The sequence below is a fragment of the Euprymna scolopes genome, chromosome 1 (assembly GCF_053919585.1).
Source record: "Euprymna scolopes isolate OS-2025 chromosome 1, ASM5391958v1, whole genome shotgun sequence".
In the NCBI taxonomy this organism is placed as follows: domain Eukaryota; kingdom Metazoa; phylum Mollusca; class Cephalopoda; order Sepiida; family Sepiolidae; genus Euprymna; species Euprymna scolopes.
Window position 1 is genome coordinate 174640659 of NC_136482.1, and position 27321 is coordinate 174667979.

Consider the following 27321-nt stretch of genomic DNA (forward strand, 5'->3'; position numbering starts at 1 on the left):
TTCTACAAAAAGGGAGGGCTCCGGATCGAGACAAAACTAACACCGTCTCGGTCAAGATTTTGTTTCTCCTCTAACAAACCAGAACAGTTATTTCAGTCCATAGCTGAAGAGTTACTTTTTTTTTTTTGCTCAGTTTATAAGGGTGTGGTGGCACATTCAAGCGTAGTGTGCGTGCGGGTTAAAATGTTTTGTTTTTGTCATTGTTTGCACGGGTCATTAATAAACAAATTAATTATTTAACAGGACTGAATAAAAAAAAAGAAATACTACAAATAGAATATTCGACTCTCAGAGAAATGGAACCGGTATCTCGAAAGAGGTATGTCTAGAATTAATGTCGTCTTAAACGATATCAACAACGAACCATGTGTCTATAGAAATTCGAAATTTTACAAAAGCTGCAAATATTGAGATATTAGATTTTTTGTATAATTTTTACTTTATCTGGACTTTTGATACGTTAGTGAAGTGGTCCAAAATGATGCAGCGTTTAGGTGGCCCCTCTTCTGAAGTACAGGTTAGAATTATCCAGGAGTCTTATTTTTTCTACCTTGTGGCATTATTCATATCCAGCTCCGCGAACTAAATAGTGTTAGTATTACCCATGCAAACAATAGCTTCAATAACAAATAAGCATCTTGGTATATATATATATATATATATATATATATATCCTATGTGTGTGTATGTGCACCTACGTTTCTCAGTTAAGCAGATATGGATTTGAATCAAAGTAGCACCTGTTCTCTTTTTAGTCAAAAACATCTTGATCCACGACATACTTTTTCCACTGTTAAAACTACATGTATAATTAATGACGACTTGAAGTCAACAAATGAACAGTCTTTGTAACTGAATTAAAGTCAGGGTGTATTATCTGATTATATTGCGGACAAGAAATTAAAAAGAATTAAAAATTTATAGAATTAAAAATAATCGAAAAAATATATACCCGTCCCCCAAAATAAATCCAAACAATTGGAAAATATTTACACATCTGTATGCATCCATCCATATATTCTCATACAATCATATACTCGTCCATTCTTCCTTATAACATACATAAGCACACATTTCATGATAGAAATTGTGCTTGGAATCACAAATAATAAAGGTATAATACCTACAAATATGTCTCACCTTTATATCCTTATTTATTTACTAGAAACTTGTAAGGATCTTAAAAGGTGATACATTTGTTTATTTTCTTTTCCGGGACGTTTTCCCCAGAATAACAATATCACAATATACCCATAAAAAAATTATTTCATCGGAATTGTACAGTGACATTCACTTCAAACGCTGCCTCCCCAACCGGAAGTCACTGTAAGTGCATTTGAAATCTTGTACACGGATAATTTAAGAATAGTTATTGTTTTAGAAGTATTTTACATACAGAAAATATGCAAATTAGTTTAAAATGATATTTTTACATTTGGAAGTCTGTATTTTGTCGATAGGAATTTTGGAATCAGGGGAGATATGTCGACTCATGTAAAAAAATATATTGAGATTTAAATGAGTAATGCTATGGTTTTGTGAGGGTTTCGTTTAAAAACATTAAAAGCGAGTCGTTTTGTTTCTAGACTACAAGTATAAAAGTATTCTATATTTCATATAGTTTCGAAGTTACAGCAGAAAAAAAAGAAAATGTGGTAAGTTTTTGTCTTTTTTTAACTAAAAGACTGCATTTTGAAAAAAAATGTTCTCAGAATAATTTCAAAGTCTTATTTATCCCAAAAATCATCTCTTGGGCACACTGAAGAGTTCAAAGAAACATTTGGTGTAATGAAAATTTTCTTGCTTTAAAACTTTGGACATAGCAAGTAAACTTGGTTTCCATTTAATTAGGGTGTTTGTTGTCTAAGAAGTCTCTGCAAAATTCTTTCGTAATTATTCACTTTATTTTTCTCTGGAAATATCCATAAAAGGCAGGTTATAAAAGACTGACGGATTTAGACAAGATAATCACAAAGCCTCACAATCCGTAGGAGCCACGAGACGAAATTAGATTGGCTTTTATAATCGTTTCTGAGTTTTTTTTTTAAGACTGTCTGCATACACTTTGTTTGAAGAAGAGGTCTAAAAACAATGTGTAGCTTAAGACCCCAAGTAGACAAAATCCCGAAGAGACAAATTTGAAACAATGTAAAGAGCTTAAAATTGTTGGTGATAATTTTGTGGTACGCGCTTCATTTTTATTTTTTTTTATTATTATTAGTTTGTTTTTGTTTTGGTTCTTGCTTTTTTGTTATTTTTTTTTTTAATCTTTGTCATTTATCTTTTTTTACATTTTCCTGAGCAAATTTAATAAGCGGTGCCATGGGAAAGAAAAATATCCTTTTTTTAAAATAAACATTCGGTTCTTGTAATACTCTATACCAATTCGTTACCTCCATTATTGGAGATCACCTTTTTTTTTCTTAGAAATCTCTAGTGTAGTTATAACTAAACCGAGTTATGTTAGTTTTCATCTGGTTCTGTAAGCTGGATAAAGCTTAATAAGCTCTATCGTGCATGTATTTTATTAGTTTCTTTCCTGATTGCAAGGTGAGATCATGACGGGAATTCGTTCCTCGTATTTTACTCTTTCACGCACGCACTCTCTCTCGTGTGAGCACTTATTTTGTTTCTTGGTGCAAACAAAAGCTTTTAAAAATCGTGTCAATCGATTAAAAAAAAAAAAAAAAAAAAAAAAAAATCACCGGAAATCTTTCCTCGTCGAATCACATTTGATATATTTTCGTCGTCTCTTTCTTTTTCGTTTCGTCCTTTTGTGTCGTTTTCTTCCTTTTCTTCGTCTGTGAGTTTTTCCTCGGTGTTGGCGGAATTGTTTATCAAGATTCCGTCGTTTTTTCTTTCTCTTGGCAGAAATTCTCTCGTTGGAAGTAGAAATATCGTACGCTGCTACCCTTTGCGTTTGGATTTGAGATCTCTTTAGTTCGTTAAGAAGAATACGTGAGCGCAACTGTTTCAACGCTGCACTCCTCGCGATCACATCTTTGACGTGTCCGGAAATCCTGTTGGCGGGGGCAGCAGCAACTAGTTTAGTCTCGCCATTCGCGATGACGCTCTGTGCTGCCGAAACTGAAGACGTCGTGCTTTCTTCGCCTTCGCTCGCATTGCGTACGACACCGCTACTTCCGGTTAACCTTCATTTCGACTTGGTTGAGACACACGCAACTGGTTCGCGGCTGATGTATCGCTCGTAGCCGCAGAAAAGTCCGACGCAGTGCTGGCTGACTTTTCGGAACATGACAATATCCTTGTAGATTGTCTTGCATTCTTTGTGCGTATTGCGACACACGGCCCTCTGGAAAACGCGTGGGAAACGGTTTTCATCCAAATGGGCCACCCAATCCCAACGGCATTTGGAAATCCAGTTTAATTCTGTAGTCTGTACCGGTTCCATATCATCTTCTTGAATAGAAAGGTCATGATTCACAAAAGCTTCTAATTCCTGTAAGAAAAAAAAAACTTATTAAATAATTTGAACAAACGCTATAATTAATATACAACACGCATATCTTATGTAATAGTTCTCAGATGTTTGCAAAAAAAATACAAAGTAAATACTATTCTTCGGGGACGCCAAATCTTTCTAGGAGGGGAAAAATAATATATTTAATATATATTATGTACATATACATTTATATGAACTATACCTACATCAAGAATAGGGTTACGGCTCCCAGAATTCCGATTAGAATTGTCCGCGAAAAAATTGTTTTCAAATATACGTGCTAAGTACTAATTAGTTCTAAGTGGTTGTCTGCTGGAGGTTCAATCCTCAGGATATGCAATAAAAATACAATTACAAACTACTTTATTTCTACCTGGTCATGGCTGAAGGAACGAGAGAAAGCTACTCCTTGTCCAAAAATTCCCTGGACATTTTAGAGTTCCACGAGATACACCTGAAAAAGTCAGCGGTTACATCGGCTGAAACAAGATTAACGTCCGAATAATTCAAATAATTTCATTTGATTTGTATCATTGTATGTTTTTAATCATTCTGTTAGATTTTATTCAAACATCTATTTTATATTACTTTTTGACTTTCAGTTCGTTCACGTATTATTCGGATAAAGTTAAAGAAATTGTTTTCAAAAGAACATCTAATTCATAAAAATCACCATGTCTGTCTGTTCGTCTATCCGTCTCCATATTTTCAAACTATCTCTTCTGAAACTAAAAGACGCAAAGCGGCGCTACGGACCCCAAATGATTGGATTTTTATGAGCAGTTCTTTTATGGGATTTTAGCCGGTTAAAAAGGGGTCAAAATTGAAAAAAAAAAAAAAAAAATCGTTGCACATTTTCTACATTCATCTTAGTTTATTTTTAATCAGTTCATATGACCGTCACGGTGGTACAGTGGTAACGCCACCAGCTTTGAATACTACAGTTTTGCTTTCGTTTCGATTCTAGCTGATGGCACCCAAATACTTTTTTACTCGTGAAATCACGACGTAATATATACGAAATCTGCACAAATTTTAAGCATATTTAAGCGTATTCTACGCACCCCATCCCCCTGCTAGTATATAGATAAAAAAAGAATTCGGCTTACCTGAGATACGTTCTTTTGAGGTTTTTGAACTTTAAGGCAAACAGTCTGTATATTCATAACATCCGATTCATATTCGCAGGCAGATTTGTCTTTACAGTTTCCTTTCCGTCGGAGTATATGCACAACTTTAGTTGCCTGTCGACATGTTTGCTCTGTCTTCGTTATACATTGTACGTGATACATTTTTTGCGGGAATCGCGCTTCGTCATAACTCGGGTTCAACGTGGATGCGCATTCTGAATCTGAGTAATCCTCGATTTTCGGCTCCACCTCATTGACGCTGGTCGGTTTGGAAACCGCGAAGAACTTCACGCCTCGACCTTGTTCGTATTTAACGGCCGCATAAAACATCTTTTCGCTAATTAAAGCGGCGCCATTGAGACTGCGAATCGTTAGCGACAATAGGAGAAGCCAGACCTAGAAAACAAAACAAAGCACAAGATAAAAATCTGTTGGCAATCAATAAACGAAAATTAGGGGGAACATTAATCTCAAGCTTTTTTTTTCTGCTTACAAAGGAGTCACCACTTATCAAGGCCAAGAGGCCTTGAGAGGATAATGGTTAATGAGTGAATGGTAATCAAAGGGAAAGTATCGTAGTAATCGTTAATAGTTAAAATTTGGTAAATTGGATTACTTAAGTGGGCGAGAATTTGTTTATGTTTGACTTGAAGACGACCATATAAAAAAACTGATGTGGGTTCTATTTTTACGGGCTACTTTTATTTACTTTTGAAAAAGAGGTTTACTCTTAAAATTATCAAGGACATTATACCATCTGTTATATTTCACAGTAGTTCCATATTGAGCGGCTCGTATGTTACAGATCATTAGAGAAATTAGTAAATTTACGAAAATTAATCATTTGAGTGCGGCTGTCTATGTTCATGTCACTTCATCCCGATGTCTCTATCAGTCTCGAAAGACAATGGATACCCCTTGCAAGGGTAGCTGCGCTTGAAATTGCGAGACAAGAATTACGCAATCCCAGAAGCACGGGCGTGTGGTTATGAAATCCTCCCCCATCCTCACTACTCTCCTCATCTTGCACCCTCTGATTTTCACCTCTTCCCAGCCATGAAGTTGTTTTTGAAAGGAAAGCGTTTCCCAGATGATGCAGCCTTGATTTCTGAAGTCACGTCGTGGTTGGAGGACCAACCTGGGGTATTCTACAAAAACGGTCTCAAGAGCTGCATCAAATGATGGGAGAAATGCATAACTCTGGGTGGTTCCTATGTAGAGAAAGACTAATAACTGTGCCAAGTTTCGTTGCTCTACTGCTATGGGAAGTGGGCCAGGGGCATTACGTATTGCACGCCCCTCGTATTTTTCATCATCCCGGTATCCTACATTGCTAGCCGCCTTCGTAAACACTATTTACCAAGGTGAAAAAAAAAATCATTCATGGATTAGGATTAACGAGATTGTGAGCTGCTTGAGAAATGCTACGAGATGGTTGACAGATACTTTATTTTTAATTGAACTTGGAAACGTTGAAATATGCAGGGGAGCAGTCCCGTGGTATTGTGTTCCAAAGTATTGTTTATCAAACACAAAGAATACGGGATGTTCAATTAGAATAAAGTTACAAAAGACATTCATTTGATCTATTTAAATAACATCGTACAACTAGATTTAATTACAGTAAGTTATAACCTTTATATTTCAACAGCTCTCCATTAAACTAGCCCAGTCTAATATTAAAACTAGCTATAACAATGGCATATGTGTTTTGCATTCCTACCATAGTCTTTATCACTTGGGTTTTTTTTTTTCATTGCTTTCACTTTTTTTTTTTTTTTTTTTGTATTATCCATTTTTACAGCAATTGCCGATATCTTCAGAGATCGGAACAGCATTAAACAGATCATCTCTTACCTACCTCTCATATATATAACGATAATTTTTTTTTTTTTAAGTATCACGAGGGTCGTGTCAAAAGTAATATATCCTATATTTATATTCCGTCTGAATCTATTAAAGACGATTGCAAATTGCAGCGTTATGATGACTGAACTCATGCATTCATGACCTGAATGTTTCATCTGTTGCAGATTTTGATGGTGTTAAACTCTTATGTAATGCATTTACGAAGATCTACTTGAGTGTTACTTATAGATATAAGTTATATTCTAAGCATTTGACTACTTTGCTTTGTTAAAATTATTAACGTTAAAATTATTAACGTTAAAATTATTAATATTAAAATTATTAACGTTAAAATTATTAATATTAAAATTATTAACGTAGGCTGCTGTTCTGTGTGGATGAAGTAAATGGATAGATCATTTGGGTCGTCGAGTACTATAAAAATTTTCAGTTTCTCTATTTTATGATAAAACCTGTACTTCACAATGTCACCCCTCCCCCCCCCTCGAACTATCGATCTAGCCATCTTCTATAGAATTACTGATTAGGGATGTCTTTGCCGAATAGGACAGATTACAATTTTGGAACTAAAAATATCGATTTTGTTCCGAAGTAGTTCAATCAAGATAACACAGCGGCACAACGGGGCTGATTTTCTTGGTTTCGGAATGTTCAAGTCAAGTGTATCTAACTTGATTTTATTTTAGAAAGACTTTCTGGGTCAGAAAAATCAAGAAACCTCAGCTGAACGAACAGCCTTGTTCAACGGGGAAACACCCTAGTCAATCAACCTAGTTCAAATAATAGTCAACAGAAAACCCACACTTATAACCAGCTGAAATGTTGCTGCGTCATATCATTCAGTTACAATCGCCGCCTACAACCGTTTCTGATAATACATTCTTTATGACTTTGTTGTTGTCTCGCCTTCTTATCTGCATGGTCATCCCTTTTCTTTAAGTTTGCCATTATGAAATACAAGTAGGACTAGGCGTTCTGTTCTTTGATAAATACTAATACATTTATATTTTTTATTATTATTATTATATTATTATTATTATTATTATTTCCACAATCAAAACAACGCAGCAGCTCACACAAACTATGAAAGCCACAGATCGGATGTCCTAGACACCAATTTCGCTCTCTTTTGGGTTCATTATAACATATCCGAACTCAGGATTTTAAATCCGAGTCACTCGCATGCGAGATGAGAGGTGCTTTAAAAACCAAGTGAGTTGGGTTTCGAATATGTTCGGATGAGTTGGGTTTCGAATATGTTCGGATGAGTTGGGTTTCGAATATGTTCGGATGAGTTGGGTTTCGAATATGTTCGGATGAGTTGGGTTTCGAATATGTTCGGATGAGTTGGGTTTCGAATATGTTCGGATGAGTTGGGTTTCGAATATGTTCGGATGAGCACAAACGAGAGCGAAACTAATCTAGGGTTCGTGGCTTTCATGATTTGTGCAAGCTGCGAGGTTTGATTGTGGAAATGATTCACAAACAATCTCATATTTCAATTGGCACAATACATACTATCATATTAACTTAAGAATGTTACATTTGGAATCTGTAGTCCTGCAGACAGTTTCCAGAGTGTCTATGAAACTGAAGTTATCGATGGAAGAACCATCTATTATATGGTATCACTTTTTTTGTTATACACTCTTACTCAATTGAGCATTCTTACGATACTAAATTGCACGCGTGCGCGTACACACACACAATTTTCTTTATGCTAATATTGGCTACATATATGCATACATCTTTCGGATGCAATTTCTTTCTAAATTCAGCGTCATCAACACATCTGAAGAGTTGGAACTAGTCGCGTAATGACGCTGGATTTCGAATGGATTGCAGTTTAGTAATTTTTATTTTACGAAAATAGCCCATTTTTGTAATAGCCGAATAATGTTTACTACAATCTTGAAAACAATTTCTATCTTAGATTTCTTCGTGTGTAAGAACAAATTATAATACTTAAAAAAAGAAAAAAAGTATCAGAGAAATATGCAGATCCGCCGACAGGATTCCAAACCTGCGCCAAGTAATACAAACTTTACTAAATAAGTGGAGAAAAATTTGCTACGGGATAGAAAAGCTGCTGTAAAGTAGTGAAAAATCAAACACCAAACTATGTGAGTGGTCGTATCGCTCCTTGTAAGGCAAGTAAAGACACGGGAGTGGCCAGTTTCTTTTTTGTTTAACGTCAAAATGTTGTATAAGGAATGTTTATTCACACGACAATACGTCCAAGTCTGTGTGTGAGTGTGTACGACGCAAAAACATTCCACGAAGCAAGGTTTCCATGGCTTATTGCATATTCATAAGTACAAGTGTCCCAGATTCGTCTGTGTGACGTTATACTGCTCCCTTCCTGTGACCTTGAGGCCAGGGATGGGGGCGCCCATGTCACTCTGACTTGTTTAAAAAAAAAAAAAAAAAAAAAAAAAACGCAAGAGTCTTAAACAGGGAATCTCTTTGATAAGGCGACATAATGATTCCCAGAGCCCGTCGAAAGGACTTCCCACACTGGCTCATTATCAGATTCCCTTTTTTTTTAAAAGGTTTTTACGCCCCTCCCCCTACTCATCATCTTCGTACTATTTCATAACTATTGTTACGTTTAGTGGGAGCTATCTGCAAAAGTAACCAAAACTAAAAAGAAAGTCACATACTGTTTTTTTTTTGTAAGGACACTATACAGATATACCGAGTGGAACGATAAATTTGTCGCTCTAAAAAAAAAAAAAAAAAAAAAAAGTTCAGGTAACTTAATTATGTAGTAAAGCCGACATCTATTCACTGTATTCGCCTTCAGCCTTAATCACTACCTCTATACGGGTCCGGAATTAGAAGCATATCTTTTACACAAGCGCCGGCGGGAGCTCGGCGGATGGCGGCGATCAGGCTGGCTTTGGTGTTGTGGGAGGTCATGTTGGTGATGTTCTCGACATATGACCAAACGAAGTAGTCCAGCAGATTCAGTCGGGGGGGGGGGCAGTGAGAAAAGGGTACATAGTCGTAAGACTCCTTCGTCTCTTTGGACGTGTGGACCGGCGCAGAGTCCTGCTGCCACACCCAGGGTCTACCAGCCACCACCTGATTGCAACAAGGGATCACCACACTTCTCGGCACATCCAGATACACTTCCAAAATGTGAGATGGCGTGATGTGGCCCTTGAAACCACATCAAAGATCGTAACCGGAAACTTTTCATCACTCTGGGCACGTCCCTGTTATTCATGGCAATCCAGCGATGCAATTTGAGGATCCTGCCAATGGTCCCGTTGTCATAACTTGGATCGGTAGAGAGCAGGAGTTGTGCAGTTAGATCAATTCGATATTTTTAATGAAATAAATTCATGCAATAAATACACAACTCCGCATTAGACGATATGAAGTTAATGAAAATATTTTTAAACGACCAAATTCATCATAAGGACATCATTAAGTTTTATTGAATGTACTGCTAACTTGTTAGGCTGAGAGCAGGATCAAGGCGTTCTCTCGAATAATAGCAATTATGAAGCATTCGTAGATCGTAGAGCCAATCATATCAAGGTAGTCCCCGGTGTGACGCGTCACTAATACGAGGATCCTTTTAAAAATAAGACTTCCTTTAGCTCAAAATTAAGTTTTTTTTTTGGGGGGGGTTAATAGCCATCACTAGAGCTATGACAACAGCATATTCTTTTCCTTGTTCTGTATTCTCAAGTATCTATCCATTGATATCTAATGTTTTTATGTAAAGTGATGTGGTTCTCGGTTGATTAATTGCGTCTGTGTCGGATATATACTCGAGAGTAAAAACAATAAAAAGAATATGCTGTTGTCCTAGCCATCACCATTCTGAATACACTTGTCAGCGATGAACGATGGCTGTGCATGCTTGGTCATACTCAAAAGTAAGAACTATGAAGATGCGAGCGATCTTTTGTGGGCCAGAATTTATTTTTGCACAGTCACTATTCTCAATGAACTTTTGTCAGAAATTTAATGACGCATTTCTGCTTCTGACGCACGTCCATTACAGGAGTTGCTTTCTTAGAGTTCTACAGTCAATAGAGATGAAAATTTCAAGTCACGAATGCATAAGTTTAGTCATAACAATGAAATTTGCAATCCTCTAGGATCTAGTCAGGCAGAATAAAAATAGGAGGCATTACTATAGAGTGAGTCTTTCGTTGAATCTGCTACATGTTAAGGTTTTTCGCAAATTCCGGTGCAAAAATGTGAATTTGAAATTTAATCTTTCGCGATTTCATTCCAACGAAGTCATTGATGTCGTCAAATTCAATCGCGCAGTTTAATATTGTCTTTTTATAAACATGTGAAATGTTACAAGATTAATTGCTACATAGTTACAAGGTATGTAAACAACAAGTCGGTGATAGAAAACATTTGGCTCGATATTTGTCAATCTGAAATTTTTATTTCTCCACCTCAAAAGTTATTGCATCTATAAACAGGATTCACATGCATGGAAATCAAACTACTTGATATCATAGCAAAATAATGTCCACTCCATCACGAATGTAACAGTGTATATCAGCGCGTGGGAAAAATAGCAGCAGTAGCGAAGGATGGGTGGCTTGCTAAGATATTAGCAGCAGCAGCAGCCGAAAAATGCGCATTTGCAAATTAGAAAGTGTGCACGAGAAGAAAAAGGAAAACAGAAGTTCGCGTCGAAGAAAATGGACGTGTAAAAATCAAGGATGAGAATGGGCCGCCTGTGGCCGAGGAAGGAAACGAGAGTCAGGCTTGGACATGTGGAAGCGAGATTTTAAGCGATGCCGAGATGGGAGGGTTAGGGTTAGTAAATAGTAGAGAGTAATGTGTATTAAAGACGTTTGTTTAAAAAATAATGCCGACTTTGATTGTTTCCAGTTTTATTTTCATGAATTACTAAAGTTATACGAGTAAATTAATTTGTTTCGATGTTATATATATATTTTGACGATATCAAAACATCGTTAAACTCACTACTCGTTCAAGCAGCCGCCAATAGCGTAATGGTTAGGAGCCTTGACTGCCGTACAAACGGTCGGGTTTCAATCCTGGCTTGAGGTAGTTGCCTGTCTAGCCGCACTGATGAGCTGTGAAACAGCGAAACAGTACTGTATGTGGATGACTATATATATATATATATATAATTCGGACTACTTTTTTCGTACTGGCTTCTGGCTCAGATAAAGTGCTAAAGCAAAGAAAAAAGAATGTGCGAAGTAAATTTTAGTTTAATTTTTTTTTTTTTTTTTTTTTTTTTTTACTTTTCAACGTGAGAATTAGAAAAAAAAAACGCCATTATTAAAACTAATTGTGGGATGACAAATCTCGTTGATAATCACACGACGTCACACAGGTATCCTAAATTGCTAAGAAGACTCCATAGAAAAGGTGTAAACGTATTTGCTTGGTGTATACGGATTGTTACACGACTCCCCTCCCGCTCTTCAGTAACAACTGCATAAGAATTGAATAGGTTGTGCAAGAAAAAAAAAAAAGGATTGACACACAAGCCTAGATGCTCAAATAATATGTCCCAGTATGCGCTTAGAAAAGGTGTAAACGTATTTGCTTGGTGTATACGGATTGTTACACGACTCCCCTCCCGCTCTTCAGTAACAACTGCATAAGAATTGAATAGGTTGTGCAAGAAAAAAAAAAAAGGATTGACACACAAGCCTAGATGCTCAAATAATATGATTTGTCCTCAAAAGACAGATAACACGTTTTCTTTTGTCGCCTTTGACGTTGGGTACTCATAAAACTACTTCAACGAAACAAGTGTCGATCGTTCAAATAAACAAACAAGTCGATGACATCAGCGAAATTTTCCTTTCTGGATTTTAAATTCCGGTTCAGTTTGGAAGGTCATATTTATCCGTAATAAAGCCAACAAACAAAACAGTCGACGCAACAGCAGGAAATTCACGGAAAACAAAACAAATTGAAACAAGTTTATTTTATTTTCTGTGCTTGGATATTTCATTTTTTTCATTTTGATCTAATATATTTTATTGAATCAATAATTGATAGCTGAGCGGAAGTGTACCTACATGTGCGTTTCCGGTCAATAAAGCTTTTTATTTCTTTTATATTGATCAAACGTAGATTATTATTATTAGTAGTAATAGTTTGTTGTTTTTGTAGTGGTATATAATAATGCCTATTTTCATTTCTTATGTCAAGTTTCAGTTACTTTTAATGTTAGTAATATCTTTTAGCGACCAAACTAAAACCTCAATGTCAGCATATTTAAGTTTATTTGCAACATAAGGTTTAATATGGCGATGCGATTTGATAAAATTACTGTCAAATATGGTAGAAATTTATCAGAATAGATATGAACATCAAAATAAACAAAGTATAACAACGAGGGGAAAATCATCGTCAGGATAAACAAATAACTATGTATTGTTACATTTGACCCATCTGATTCTGTTGTGAACATTGGTTTCCAAAGTTTTAGAGTAAGGTATTCATAGAAAGGTATGAAAATTGCCAACATTCCTTGTGGAATTGGTACTATGTTCATTGACTACTTTCCAACCACACGAAGATGTGACAAAGTCGAGGGATGAAGAGAAGCAGTACTTTGAACGTACACTGGCTCCCCAAATATACCCATCGATATTTTCTGATAGGAGCGTCTCGGGCAATAAACCAACTCCTTCCTACCAGCGAGGACGTGATGCCTGAAAGAAAGCGCATACTGGGACAGAGCCGGTTTACACTTCACTCCAACAGAAGCGAGCTTGTAGTTGCTACGGCAGCTCCTGGTTTGTAGGCGAACCTCGGCGAGTATAACGCTACGCAGAAGCAGCTGAGAGTAGTCGAACAACATGCAGCCTTTAGCCAGCAAAAGGTGTGAAGTCTTATACATGTAACAAAATACACTTTTGTTCAACTAATCGTATACATTGTATCTTTATAATAATTATTGGGTTTTAACGTATGCAGCCTCTAAAACAAGTTATGTAACAAGAGAGCCTGTAACAAACCAGATTGTGAAAATAAGCAAAATATTTAGGAGGATCCCAAACGCTTGTTCTATTGCAAAGTTGCGTCGATAATTGCGACACCAAGCCCACCACCTTTCGACTTACAAGCAAGCAATGTTTTTTTTTCCAACAAATTGGCGAGTTGTCGAGCGGGTCAACCACCCACGAGTTGACATCCCCTATCCCGTTGTGTAACCTGTTCTCTCTTTTACTCGGATTAGAAGAGACCAAGGCACACCCACTGATAAATAAATGTCGCACACCCATCTGCGTTTTTTTTTTTTTTTTTTTTTTTTGACATCACACGCATAACAAATACAAAGAATAAGTTAAAATGGCCATAAATAAAATACGCAAATATTTTTCTTTTGTTCACGGGTAGCAGTTACCTCCCTAAATTCAAAGTAACCGTCAATTTTTTTTTTAACATGTTACGACTACTACTTCTCATACTACTAAAACTACTATTAATACTAATACCACTAGTTTTAACATTTCCTTGATTTTAATATACGTGTTTGGAACGTGATAATTGTTCATATGCTGGTATTTGATAATACCAGCAGGTTCGTCTGAATGAAGGAAATTTGTGTTGAAAGATCTGAAACCGCTAATGAACTCAAATACTGTACACTACCGACGATGTGGTCTATTACATCAATGCGTTGTATTTTGCGAATTATTAATATTTGTACTCAGAAGTTCTCATCCAGGGCATTAGCAGAGGTTACTCACAGACAACACCCAATGATGTCCCCTAGAGTCTGGATGACAAGTCTCCTTAGATTTCTAGTAGTCTCCACCTTTTTTTATAATATTTGCAAATGAATTTACGTTATTGCAACAACCGCTTGCAATTGAATTTTCGCTGGCAGCGACCGTTGGTCTTCACTAGAATTTGGGTGACAACAAGCATCTCCAAGGTCCCTGTACTCTGCACTTTATCCAGTGGAGGTATGGTTAGTGCTTTCTCTCCTCGGTCTTTCTATCCTCCTTGACCCTTCACAACTATTTGGCCAACTCCACTGTTATTTTCTGAGGGGTCATAAACTACTCTTATAGATTTGTTTTTGGGTGTTGTTTTTTTTTTCACACAAGCAGAAATACGAACTGGTAGTAAAATGTCAATGTCTAACACCCGCACCTTCGGACATGTATGTAGGTGTATGAGGTTTGAGTATATATCGCTTTGTTTTTAGTTTAGTGCAAACCTGTGCAAATCAGAATGGTTTGAGTGGCTTTATTTTGTTATCGCATCAGTGGAATATCTATTCATCTAAAGTTACCTTCAGTCTTAGTATCGATCATCTCCAAGTATGTCTGACAGTTTATATCCAAAGAGTATTATAGGAGAAATAAGTACTCATACTTCCTGTACTTGTAAGCGGGAGTACCCGCTTTTTTTTTTTTTTTTTTTTTTTTTAGTTATTAAAATTCGTAGACTGAGCTTCAACTGAGGCTACTACACTGTCTAGTATTATAGTTTATTTTTTATGTTTTAGCAAATTAAAATTCGGGTGTTGCTAAGGGTTCGACTTTGTAATCCAATATCGTGCATCGTGAAGACAAAGGTTAAATAACAGTAAATTGCTGCTAGTTTGGGATTCCATTTGAGAGAGAAATTCTAATTCGCCGAACGCACGCATCATATTTCAATGATATTGTTATTGAAAGAAAAGTCATTGGTGCCTCTCGGTTTACAAAATGCCCACCATATTTGAATAACATCAACACAACATCAGTGAATCGAAAAGGCTACGTTTGAAAACCCTCTTCACGCGGACTTTTTTTCGTGGGTTGGATTACTTAAAAACTAAAAAGGTTGACCTCCAATTATGAATCCAATACTTTAGAAATTGATCCAACTTTGGACATACCTTGAAATGCATAAAAGAATCCATTTTGAATCTACAAAAATAATTGGAGAGAATGATCAGTTCCAGTTTTTGTGATGAGATAGCTTTGCAGTTTAGCTTACCGACGGGCGTTTAAACAATTATATACTCGTATCGTTGTTGTGAAGATAGACGCTTTTCGCCAAACTTTCACCACTAGTTTATATATAAAAAAAAGCTTTAGTTAAAAATTCAGTCACAGAAAACCTCAGTTTTAACTTGTATACACGCGAGTGATAAGAGACAAACGGATATTCACCACATATTCGCTCTCATTTGGGGTTAGCAGACAGCGCGTCCTCCCTTCTTGAAATCTCGCCAGCTAAAAAATTGAAAACTTTCCCCGGAAATTATGTGGTTTCGGGACTTCCGTCTGGTTTCACTACCGACACTTAAACGTCAGAAATCAAATACGAATATCTTTAACTGCCATTTTGAATATAATCAATACAATATCTGACAATGAAATCATAAGTCGCAAATCAGATTTTAAAATATTCAGTTTTTAAATGCGGTCAAACATCTCTAGAAGAGATTCTGCCATCGGTTCGATTGTTATGCTTAAGTTTGAAATATAATTCTTGTCACACAATTTCTAGTTAATTACTTTTATTCTACAATTATTTTAATGGCATGTGCTTTGACGAACTCGTGGCGACTTGTGTCCTCTTGACGTAAATGCTAACCACACAAAAAGCAGCAAAATCTAATGTAATGTAAAGATCCCTAAATGCCGGAAAGCCTTCTACTCTAATAGTTTCTTCCCTCGAACTACTAGGCTTTGGAATTATCTCCTGATTGTACTGATATGCAGAAGTTCAAGTGTAATGTGAACAGACATCCCACTGTTCAAATTTCTACAATGGATGTCTTCAAGTCCAATGTTAACAAATTCCTAATGAACCGCCCCCTTAAGTAAACACTTCAGCAAATCTCTTCACTAACTTAATGTACTTGCAATAACCCTTATCCCTGAGTGGCTTCCGGGCCTTGATAAGTGGTGATCACTGTAAAAAAAAAAAAAAAATGTTTCTGTAGATATTGTTCTAAGTAGTAGAACCTTACGTAAAAATGGCACTGTGCCTTGTTTAGTGTGCATAGGAGTAAAAGAAGTATTTTTGCTTCCGGCCATTTAAGACCAAACTTTCATCGTTAACCGTACAGATTGAAATGACGCATCCTAAGAATATCCGGGTTTTTTTGTTTTTGTTCCTTTTTAAATTTTGTAGCATTAATCTTAATTATTAGGGCTATGACAACAGCATATTCTTTTCCTTGTTTTGATTCTCATGTATTTATCCATTGATATCTTAAATGGATTTATGTAGAGTGATGTGATCCTCGGTTGATCGAGTCTGTGTCGGATATATACTAGAGAGTAAAAACAATGGAAAGAATATGCTGTTGCCATAGCCCTAATAATTATAAATCTGTGGACCTTGCTTGCTTTTTCGCATCTTGACTTCGACGAACGGGCGATTCCATCTTCTAACAAAACGGAAAAGAGATGAATAATATATATGTATGTGTGTGGGGGTGGCTCAGAGGCGAAGGAATGATGGTAGAGAGTTGTATGTTTTGGTTTAGATTCTAGCTGATGGGACCCTAATCATTTTTACTTGATTTCACTACTATAAATTAGGTTCAATATAATAATCGATAGAGAATGGTCGCTATAATAAATACGTAATCTGCACGAATTAAAATATTCGTAAGCGTATGTTCGATCGGGCAACGCAGGGTGGCGTGCAAATTAAAGATTAGAACTAATTACAATTTCAAACTGCTTATTCCATTTTAAAACAGTCAAGAAATTGAGAATTTACATTCTTTTCTAATAACACTTGAACTCTTGACCTCAACCGATTATCGCACAGTTATATATGTAGACTCCACGTGTTGTGAGTATCAAGTGGTTAGTCGTGGTATTCAGTTTTATTGATCGCTTGCTGTCACATTGTTGTCTTGATAAACAACGTATTGCCTACGTTGCTAAGGATGTTACTTGGACAAGTCGTGTATTTTGTTCCACATACTGAGAAATGAGGCATATATATATATATATATATATATATATATATATATATATATATATATATACATACATACATACATACAGGGTGTCCGTAAAGCTACTATACAGTCTTACAAGTTACTATACAGACACCCTGTAATATATTAACAGTACAGTAAGATATTGTAATAAAATATAATACAATAAAACAATAAGACTGTATAGTAACTTTACGGACACCCTGCATATATAAAAACGAAATTGTTACGATATCTACATTAAAAATCATCGAAATAGATTATTCTGTATATAAAAGTCTAGTGTAGTTGCAGGACTAACTTTTTGTGGGAATTGGTAGTTCAACACTCAAAGCGATCGTTAGACTATTTGCGAAAGAGTGTCATGATGGCTTTAAAAACATCGAAGGGTTTGAGATTTTAATAAAAAAAAAATCGCTTTGTGCTAGTTTTACAGGATTTGACACTAGTGAAAAAGTATACGAAATAAGGTCAGTATAAAAACATGAAAACATTGGCGTTACTAATGTAACGAATTGTATTCATGGTTGAGAATAAAGCATTAAGACAGGTGAAAACAGGCAGAAAATGAAAGTGATTATGATGTATGATAATACATACAAAGGATCATATGTTGAAGATAAAAACAAAGATCGCTCTTTTTACGAAAACGGAGTTTTGCTTGTTCTCTTGTTAATAGATGACGTCACAAAAAAAATAAACGTAGAATGATGAGTAGTAATGGGAGGAAGCGAATAATATTAATAATCAAGAGAGGGGGAGGGTATGAGAGCGGGGAATGAGAGTCATAGGTTCGGAGAGCAACTGACAACGAATGATGAAGAAAGAAATGTTTAAATCAAGATGAATTACAAACGATCAATAGTATTTTGGGATACTTTATACATAAGTCTTGTCCATCGGGTCACGGATGGTCTAAATTAGAAAAGACAATAGTAATATTCTAACGAGTTTGACTTTCATTTATTCTTTGTTAGTGTTTAAAAAAAAAATCCAAACATTCTTTCCATCAAAGTTCAACGATTTACTTTTTGAATTTTCTTATAATTTTCTTCAAGCTGGAGATGGTGCATCCTACCGAATTCCAGACATTCACCCGCTATTTCATACATTCCAAGATCTTTGTAAGATTCGAAACGTCCCTTTAATTGCAATTGTTTGAATCTCTTGCACTTAGTCCACCGGGGATATTTGCCAAGTAATTCTTTAAATTATATTTCAAAATTCCAGTTACTCATACGATTACTGGAATAGTGGCGATCTTCCTAAGATTCCAATTTCTTCTCATGTCGCATGTAGGACCTTGGTAACCTTCTCAGCTCTGTTTAAGCCAGCATCATTGGGACACTAACTTTTAAGATTGCTTCTTACTCCTTGTCACATGCAAGTATTTACTAATGTGCGTGCGCGTGCCAACGAGGTTCTGGATACATTGCTTGGTGCTAATGCAGAGAGTAATCCGCACTATTTTTTTAAAATCGTATTTCCACGTTTAATTAAAGTTTTGTTTTTTGTTCAATTGTAAGATTAAAGTACAGAATAGGTACAAAACACCCTCCCCATGTTAATGGCTTTTTAAATAATAACATTTCAGCACGGATAACTCTTTGCATGAGTACCCATTGTTTTATAAACAGATTATAAAATGAGATACCATGAAATATAAGGCAACATAAATGTTTAACTTGTTGATTTTCTGTGTTTATTTAACTATTGCTTAAGATAATGCATAATACTAATTGTTCATCTGACTGGACTGAGTAAAGGAACAGTGCATTCTGTGTTACTTGTTCCATTAATCTTGTAGAGCACAGCGCATACTACTTGAACATATATAAAGGTTCTTTTTAAAGCATTGCCCATACGTAAGGAATATATTGTTGAGCGAGGCATTTCAAGAAAATGATAAAGATCACGTGTTAAAAAAAAGCTATACCATCGAAAAGAAAAACATTTGTAATAAAAAGTTTCTCGGATTATATTATCGAACTTATTAGTGAACTAGCAGCAAAATCCGACGTTGCCCGCGATTAAATTAGGATCAACGAAGGTTTCACCCTCCTATATTTTATCGTCAACGAAGTCTGAAATTAGCCATTTTTTAATCAAATCGATTGATCCTGTTCTAAGTCGGGGATCCATCGCAATGCACCGGGAGGAAACTTCACAAACCTCACTGCAGTGATTTAGTTCAAAATACATTCTAGTTTACATTGCACTGTAGAGAACCTGCTAATTTTATAAAAATTATTTTTATATAATGGCTTAAATTCAAGTTTAAAATGCAAAAGTCAAATATGCTTCAATTGTGCTATAAACAGAAACATTCATTTCGAACGCGCCCTCTGTTATATCAAAGACCCTACTGTTGATTTTATATGGCAGGGCTGCTCTAACATCATTCGTTTCGTTGATACTCGCTCTTTTTTTCCAAAGTCAGTTTTCACAGTAACTTGTGAACTCAAAATATTTTCAACCGATGAAACTCGTTTTAAACACACGAAGTAACAAGTCTGTTAAATTAACCAAGTCTAGAAAAGCAGCGACTTGATCAACAAAATCAGCTCTCCAAATTTCTGCAACCGGCCACATCTCGAACAGGACCACGGCACACTTTAATAAAACAGGTGCGCGTAAGAAAATTGATATTTTTCTGATTTAAGAACACAAATGGACTATATTTGATCTTTGCCTATAATTCGAGAGAAAATATTTTCTCCTAGCAGGTCGCGCGTCGTTGTCCGGTCGTAAAATAGGCATAAATATAGTTTATATAAATGCAGATTTCTTATTTATTAGCAACAGGAATACTGTAGGTATTAAACATAACGTTAAATTCCTTTTAAAAAGGAAATTAAAAAAAAAAGAAACTGGAACATGTGGGTATTGTTTTCTTTTTCTAAACAGTTCACTTCTTGTGAGCAAAAATAAATACAGTAGAACCCCAGAATACGGCATTAAAAATCAGTAAGAGACAGTACAGTATATTATACACGTGTATATAATCAAATAACAAAACTTTTACCATAATGCGGGGCAAATACCGTAACCAGGGGTCAGAAAAACATCGTATTCCACATCGTAACCTGAAAAACCGTATCCTAGGGCCACCGCATCCTGTGTTCTACTGTACTCGAGCTGAGATCGAAACAAAACCTAAAGATACAGAGTCAAGTACGATAACCACCAGACCAGCCTTTCACAATTTTTAAAAGCGTTTTCAAAAATACTTATTGACCTAAGGAAATTGTCAGGTTTAACGACTGCGCATGAGCAGTCGTGAAACAGTTGACAAACATAAAAATCCGATGACTCGCAAGTACCAATTTTTCACTTTTGACCCCCTTAGCAACCATTTGTTTTTATTACGGATGAAAAAAAAAAAAGAAATCAATAAAGTTTTCTGAATACCCTATATATAAAATTTCAAGTCTGTAGATAAAAAATTCGTTGAGTACAAGTTGAGAACCGTCCTCACATTCTCGCTTTATTATATATATATATATATATATATATATATATATATATATATGAGAGAGAGAGAGAGAGAGAGAGAGATTGGGGTAGTTTATAAAAAAAAAGTTTTCAATTTCGAAGTGTCACGATAGTAAACACGCCAGCCATTATCTACTTAAAAAATTAAAATGGTTTTTCAGTTTCATTTCGAGCTATTAAATCACAATAAAAACATACATTTTTGTGCGCTTCCATTGTACCATTCGAAGACAGACGAGGTCAATAACGAGTACAAATGAACTGAAAATTAGACAAAATATAGAGTTCTTAACTATCTGTATTTATTGGGGTAACAATTTAGTAAAATACTAGCGAAGAAGCGCTTGCTCGTATGATGAAACTGCTTTTTATAATTGCGAAGACGAACACACGCACACAGCTAAACTCAAACTGGAATGTACTAACAAAGATTGTCAAGATCGTTGTATACTTAGATGCACGTAGCACACATGCAAAATGGCAATGTATGGATTGGATAAACAAAAGCAAGTATATTTATTAAAATAAACTTCTAATTATGTTATATAATATGTTTACTTTTTTTGCCTTTTACATATAGTCTCTGATTACATTCTGATCAACTGACTTCCTGAAATTATTTAAAAAAAAAAAAAAAAAAAAAAAAAGATTATATATATATGTATATATATATATATGGTACTCATGCAGAGTGTGATCCGTGCTGAAATAACGTTATTATTTAAAAAGCCATTCTTAACATGGGGAGGGGAGGGCGTTTTGTACCTATTCTGTACTTTAACCTTACAATTGAATAAAAGTTTTTAAAAAAAAAACTAATTAAACGTTGAAATACGATTTAAAAAATAGCGCGGATCACTCTGCATTAGCACCATATATATATATATATATATATATATATATATATATATATATATATATAATACACACACACATATTTCGCTTAACACCCTCAGTTAAATCACCCCTTACCAAATATTGTTTTAATCACTTACGGGTAAACACCCTTAAAATTTGGGAGGAAGAAAAAAAATATTTTAGATTTCGTATCCGAACTAATGTAAAATGTCTCATCGCTAGATTATTCTAACTTTCTAAAGAAAGTTCAATAACCCTAAGTTGGAGTAGCGTAGTCGTAAAAACCACGCGTAATTGTTTTAAAAGGTAATCATCATCCATAAAATGAACAAAATTTAGTTTTCATACAAAAAAATGAATTTTAAAAAGTAGGTTAACCGACTTAAATTTTACATTTAATTTGTATGCGAAATTGGCTCCCAGACTAAATTCTAAAATAGTTCGATTTTTCGCCAAGTTTCTCAGGGTTTTCACTCATAACCGCCTTAAAAATAAATAAATAAAAAAATAAAAAAAAAGTCTTTATGGGAGATAGGGTAGTTAAGGGTGTTAATCTCCACAAGTCTTATTGGTTGGTTTGGTTTATCAATTTTACTGCAGATCCACCTCTTTTGTACAAGATTCATTGTGTACAATTAATTGAATACAAGTTATTAAATTGTTATTACTTGCTCACACACTATTAGTGTGGAAATTATCACAATGGTACTAATAAGGTATACGTTTTTGTTTGTTGTTATTAACGAAGTGTGCGGGTATGTTTGTTCCTATTTACTATGCCTCCCCACGGGACAGAGTTAGACACCAGGGTCGTTTTTTAACGTGGAGAAAAGGTACAAAAATAAAAATTGTCTCAGTCGTGAAGGATTTCTCCTCCACTGAAAGAGAACAAGAAATAGAAGTGCAGCTCCCCCACCGAGCAAATTAGGCACAAGGCCGATTTTTAATGTGAAGAGTGAAGGGAGGGGGAAGAGGAAAAAGGGGACCAGCTCCCGAGAGGTGGGAAATGGGAGCTGGTTAAAGGTCAGGCATGTGGGGCTGCCCCCACATCTGGTCCCTGCTAGTCATAGCCTGCAGCATCTGCCGGAACAGATACTACACTTTGATCTTGGCCAAAAGGCATGTTTGTTATTGTAGGTTTTGTTTTATGGGTACGTGTGTTGATTTTTGTATATGCACGTTGTCGGTAGTGTCATATAAATCTGTAAAATAAACAATAAAAACACGTCAATTATTAGTTATATTTTCTCCGGCTTTTTATGTCTTTAAAAAGAAATCACCGTCCTATTGATTTTACATGATCGACTAAACTAATTCAACTAAGCTCCGTTTGTTCAAGTTCAATAAAGTATCGTAAACGCAATCGTGTTACACTCTTAGTAATGCAGAGTATTTTTTTTAGTTGTTAACACCGGTTTCTTGCGATGACGCGTTGATGACGTTAGGTCGAAACAGCCAATGAGATAAAAGGAATATAAATAGCTGAAAAAGTCCACGAAATTCGATTCGGTGACGAGAACACAGCTGAACAAAAAGCGGCGAGTTGCCAACGGGCTTTCTCTCTCTCTAGTATTTTAAGTTTTGAACTCATTTCTATTTTTTCACGGTTTCTTCGGTCGAGCGATTAAAAACATTAAACGCCTAGAAAATATTATATAAAAAGGTCTTTATAACTATTTTGATGATAAATAATGGAGGATTTAAATTTTTAAAAGAGGAAAAACTCAAATGATTAGTGTTGATTATAGTTGGGGAACATTCAAATGGCTTTAAATGTAGCAGACCTCTATCGTATAGGGAGGAAAATAAAAACTGTCAAATTTTTTTTTTTAAATCATTGACTTTAATTGCCTTAAATCAATTGGTTCCGTTGCATAGAGCATACATATTCAGTATGTCATCCTTAAATCTATCCACCCCTTCCGTTCCAAGTTTGAGAACTAATATTGAACCAAGTCCGACAGTCTTTGTTTTTGTTTTTTGCCGACGGGCTGAGGTATGGTTTTCTTCAGAGGTTCATCTTCCCAGGATTTATCTCCAGGGAGGCGCCCCTACTGGAGGAGGGGGAGGGGGTCTACGGAACTGCTCAGGTATTTTGTAGAGCTTCTCCCCCTAGTAGGCTGGCTTTTCAAAACCACGACTGAACTAGAGTCAAATATAGAAAGAAGGTAAAGCAAACCTTATATAAATGAATATTTGTATGTTGGTATATAGATGTTCATTGTCATGGTGAAGAGGAATATTTTATACTAATAAAAGATTTCGAAAGATTTTGAACTATATATATCAGAAAGTAAACGAAAAGATGGAATATTTTGCGATTTTACTGCTAGTCCGGTGGGTTGAGAGTATTTACATTAGAGATTAAAAGTTCAGCGTGTTGATCTTTAAAACGTTTTTAAAAAAAATCGCTTGGCAAATCAAAACTTTTGGTAGATTTACAAATAGAATGTAAAATATCTTTAAAATAAGCACTGAAATTATAAGTCAGAACGAAAAAAAAAAAAAATTCCAGGTTGAAATATTTTTTTCACAATTACTAAAATAGAATGACGTATATAACGTTTGAGATATTTTCAAGAATACAGAATTTCAAAGATGTCCATCCAGAATTGGTTAGATTTATTATGCTAACCAATGCAAATTAGTACATTTTAGGGTTACCCTTAAAGGTCTTTTCAAATGCCATTATCTTTTCTAAGGCACAATCACGTTGATACACCGGTTCTCAGCAGATTACCGAAGTTAAACAACGTTGAGCCTGGCCAGTACCAGATGGGTGACCATTTCGGAATACTAAGCGCTGCATGTGCTTTCCGCTTAACTAAAACAGTGCCGTTGGAAAGAGTGGCTGGAGATTGCGTAACTCTTGCCACAAAAATTTCATGCGCAGGCACTCTTCAGTGGGTATCCATAGTCTGTCAGGCCTGTTTTTGATAAATCAATTGGTTGTTTTTTGTTTTTTTTTGTTTTTTTTTTCTAAATGCTTACATAAGTAGTAATATACTTAAAGAACATCAGTTTGATCTGAAGGTTGTAGCTTAATATTTATCACAACAAAGCGGGCAATCCTTCTTAGAATCTATCAGACTGGGCATAAATGACGTCATGTAATCGGTCCACTATTAAAAACGTATTTTTAATAAGATGGTATTTTCTATAGAGGGAGGCATAATCAAATATTTAAGTTTTTATGATAAGAAACGTACAAGTAGAAACGACTTTAAAATCGCACAATTTAAATGCGCTGCTAAAGTGTAGTTTTGCCGTCAGCAGAATAAAAGATACAAGTAAATCGTATTTGATAAATGACAGTCGACTTTTACCAAATTTTTTTTAATTCATTTTTTAACAATCGTTCTTTTCCGTTCAAATTTAATATCAGTTATGTTGACTGAAAATAGTTTGTTCGAATCCAGAAATAAGTATTGATTATTAGATTCATGTGTTAAAAAAAAATAAATAAATAAAAAAATAACAAATAAATATGAAAGAATTTTTTTTAAAGCTCCCATTTTTATAGGAAAAGGTTTCTCGCGTCAGATCCAGATTTATGAATGAATGAAAAAAAGTTTCAGGGTATCAAGATGTAATAAGAAATTAAAAGTTGAAAAAAAAACAAAACAAAAAAAACTTACAAGCATTATTTTCTGGTGACACATTTTGTCCCGGAGAGAAAAAAATTGTATTGTATATTCTCTGAAAGCTGGAGACTCAACTAGCCGGTATTTGGGAGCGAACTGGCTATTTATAATTAAGCAGAATCCCACTAAGACCCCCACGTCCACTCATATACGCAAATATACATACGGCCGAGTACATCTCCGTAGCTCCTCCCATGATATCACCCAACCTCCATTTTTCTCCCTCCCCCACCTCTCTCTTTCTCCATCCTCTTCCTGTAACAAAACACTTGATAAGTAATTAACTACTTGTACTTCTATAACAACTGCTACCATGATTTTCAAACGGAAATTATGATGAGTCCTCCTACCTAAAAATCGAAAAAAAAAAAAATGACCATTTGTTTTGTGGTATACTCAAGCAAGCAAGGAAGGAAACTAAAGGGAGCGGAATTGGGACTCTTTTTTTTTGGAGGAGGGGGGGGGGGTATGTATCGTTTTGAAGGAAAGCTACAAAAGAAAAAAAAAAGGAAAGTATGAAATCGTCGCAGGGCATAATTTTTGCAACAGCGTCCCATCGTAGTAGTAAAAAATAGTAATAGCGTCCCGGGAATGTGATTTTTTTTTTTTTTTTTTTTTTTTTACACACACATGCACACACACACACACATGCACAAAATGGAAACACTAGAGAGTGAGTATTACAGGGAGAGAAGAATCACTACGGATTTACTAAACCTACTAAAAACAATTGAATATATTTGATTGCGTTTTTTATTTTTCTTTCTTTCTTTTTCGTGTGTATGTCGACCGCTAAGGATTAAAAACACCTTTTTCTTCCTGGATAAGAATGAATGAAATACCTTGAAGAAAATTACGAAAAAAGAAAAGAAAGAAGACTTAAAAGAAAAAAAAAGAAAGAAATCCTCCAAAATCTGAAACAACGATGATGTCATTTTTCTAGGACATTCTATCGTTATTTTCCGGTCTGTGACCCGGGAAGGAGTCATACCAAACTTCAACCATTTTTTTTAATTGCAAAGGAGTGCGTATTATTCACGCGCGTGCTTGAACTTGAATTTGGATGTATACATTTTCTCCTCAAGGTGATATATAAGTAAAAATGCTTAAAATTTCAACAAATCAATCTAGAAATGAACTTGGCACTATCGAACTTTTCTTCGTCAATCGGTAAAGCAAATGGGATTATCATTTAAAGTTATTGAACTTTTTCTTGGCGTATTCATGGATACTAGTAAACATACATGCTATCCAAAACAAAACCTTGTCTATGCATAAAATTGGTTCGATTTGTTATATTTTTTTGTTATATTATTCTGATAAAAGGAAAGCTAAGGTTGGCTTACTTTTATTCAACCTTACTAATATATATATATATATATATATATATATATATATATATATGCGTGCGTGTAAATAATATCAAAATTAGTTTCTCAAAATGGATTGTTTCGATGTGAATTTCGAAACCGAGAAAAGACATTACATTTTTAAAGGTAGTGATTTATAACAATAATGGTGCTTATGCACTTTTGTTACCACATTGTTTGTTTTTTTTTTTTTGGGGGGGGGGGTTTAAATAGTATTTTTAAGTTAAATCCAAGTTTTACGATATTATTATATTAAGTTATATATATATATATATATATATTATAGTCTTGGACTTCCGGTTTATTGACTGTCATTGCTTTTGTGAGCTGTGGCGTTATTTGACTTTGAAACTAATTAATTATATAATCTCTCACATTCTGAAAATTATATTAAGTTGTTAAGTGAAAGTAGAGAATAGTTAAAAATGGCTTTCTAAATAATAACGTTATTTCAGCACGGTAACAAAAGTGCTTAAGTATCACAATAATAATATGAAACTTAGTTAATCTAGAAAGTTTACTACCGTTTAATGGTTTATTCAATGTTCATAAG

At 35.1% G+C, this 27321-nt stretch overlaps 1 protein-coding gene across 1 annotated transcript; it reads right to left on the reverse strand.

Annotated features, from left to right (window-relative positions):
• Positions 1 to 2791: 2791 nt before the first annotated feature.
• On the reverse strand, positions 2792 to 25521 carry LOC145277607 (uncharacterized). Its single transcript, XM_080129135.1, has 3 exons — positions 25393 to 25521; positions 4573 to 4989; positions 2792 to 3460 (listed from the first exon to the last, which is right to left on the reverse strand). Exons 1-3 carry the CDS (start codon positions 25414 to 25416, stop codon positions 3155 to 3157), a joined length of 747 nt encoding a protein of 248 aa, XP_079985261.1. The 5' UTR covers positions 25417 to 25521; the 3' UTR covers positions 2792 to 3154.
• Positions 25522 to 27321: the final 1800 nt, after the last annotated feature.

Bases quoted from the DNA above. Each gene is read 5' to 3' on its own strand.
- LOC145277607 (XM_080129135.1), bottom strand. From the start codon at position 25,416: ATGTGTCACCAGAAAATAATGCTT. The intron at 4,990-25,392 runs GTAAGTTTTTTT...TTTGTTTTCTAG, and splicing joins GTCACCAGAAAATAATGCTT to GTCTGGCTTCTCCTATTGTC. The intron at 3,461-4,572 runs GTAAGCCGAATT...TTTTTCTTACAG, and splicing joins CTCAAAAGAACGTATCTCAG to GAATTAGAAGCTTTTGTGAA.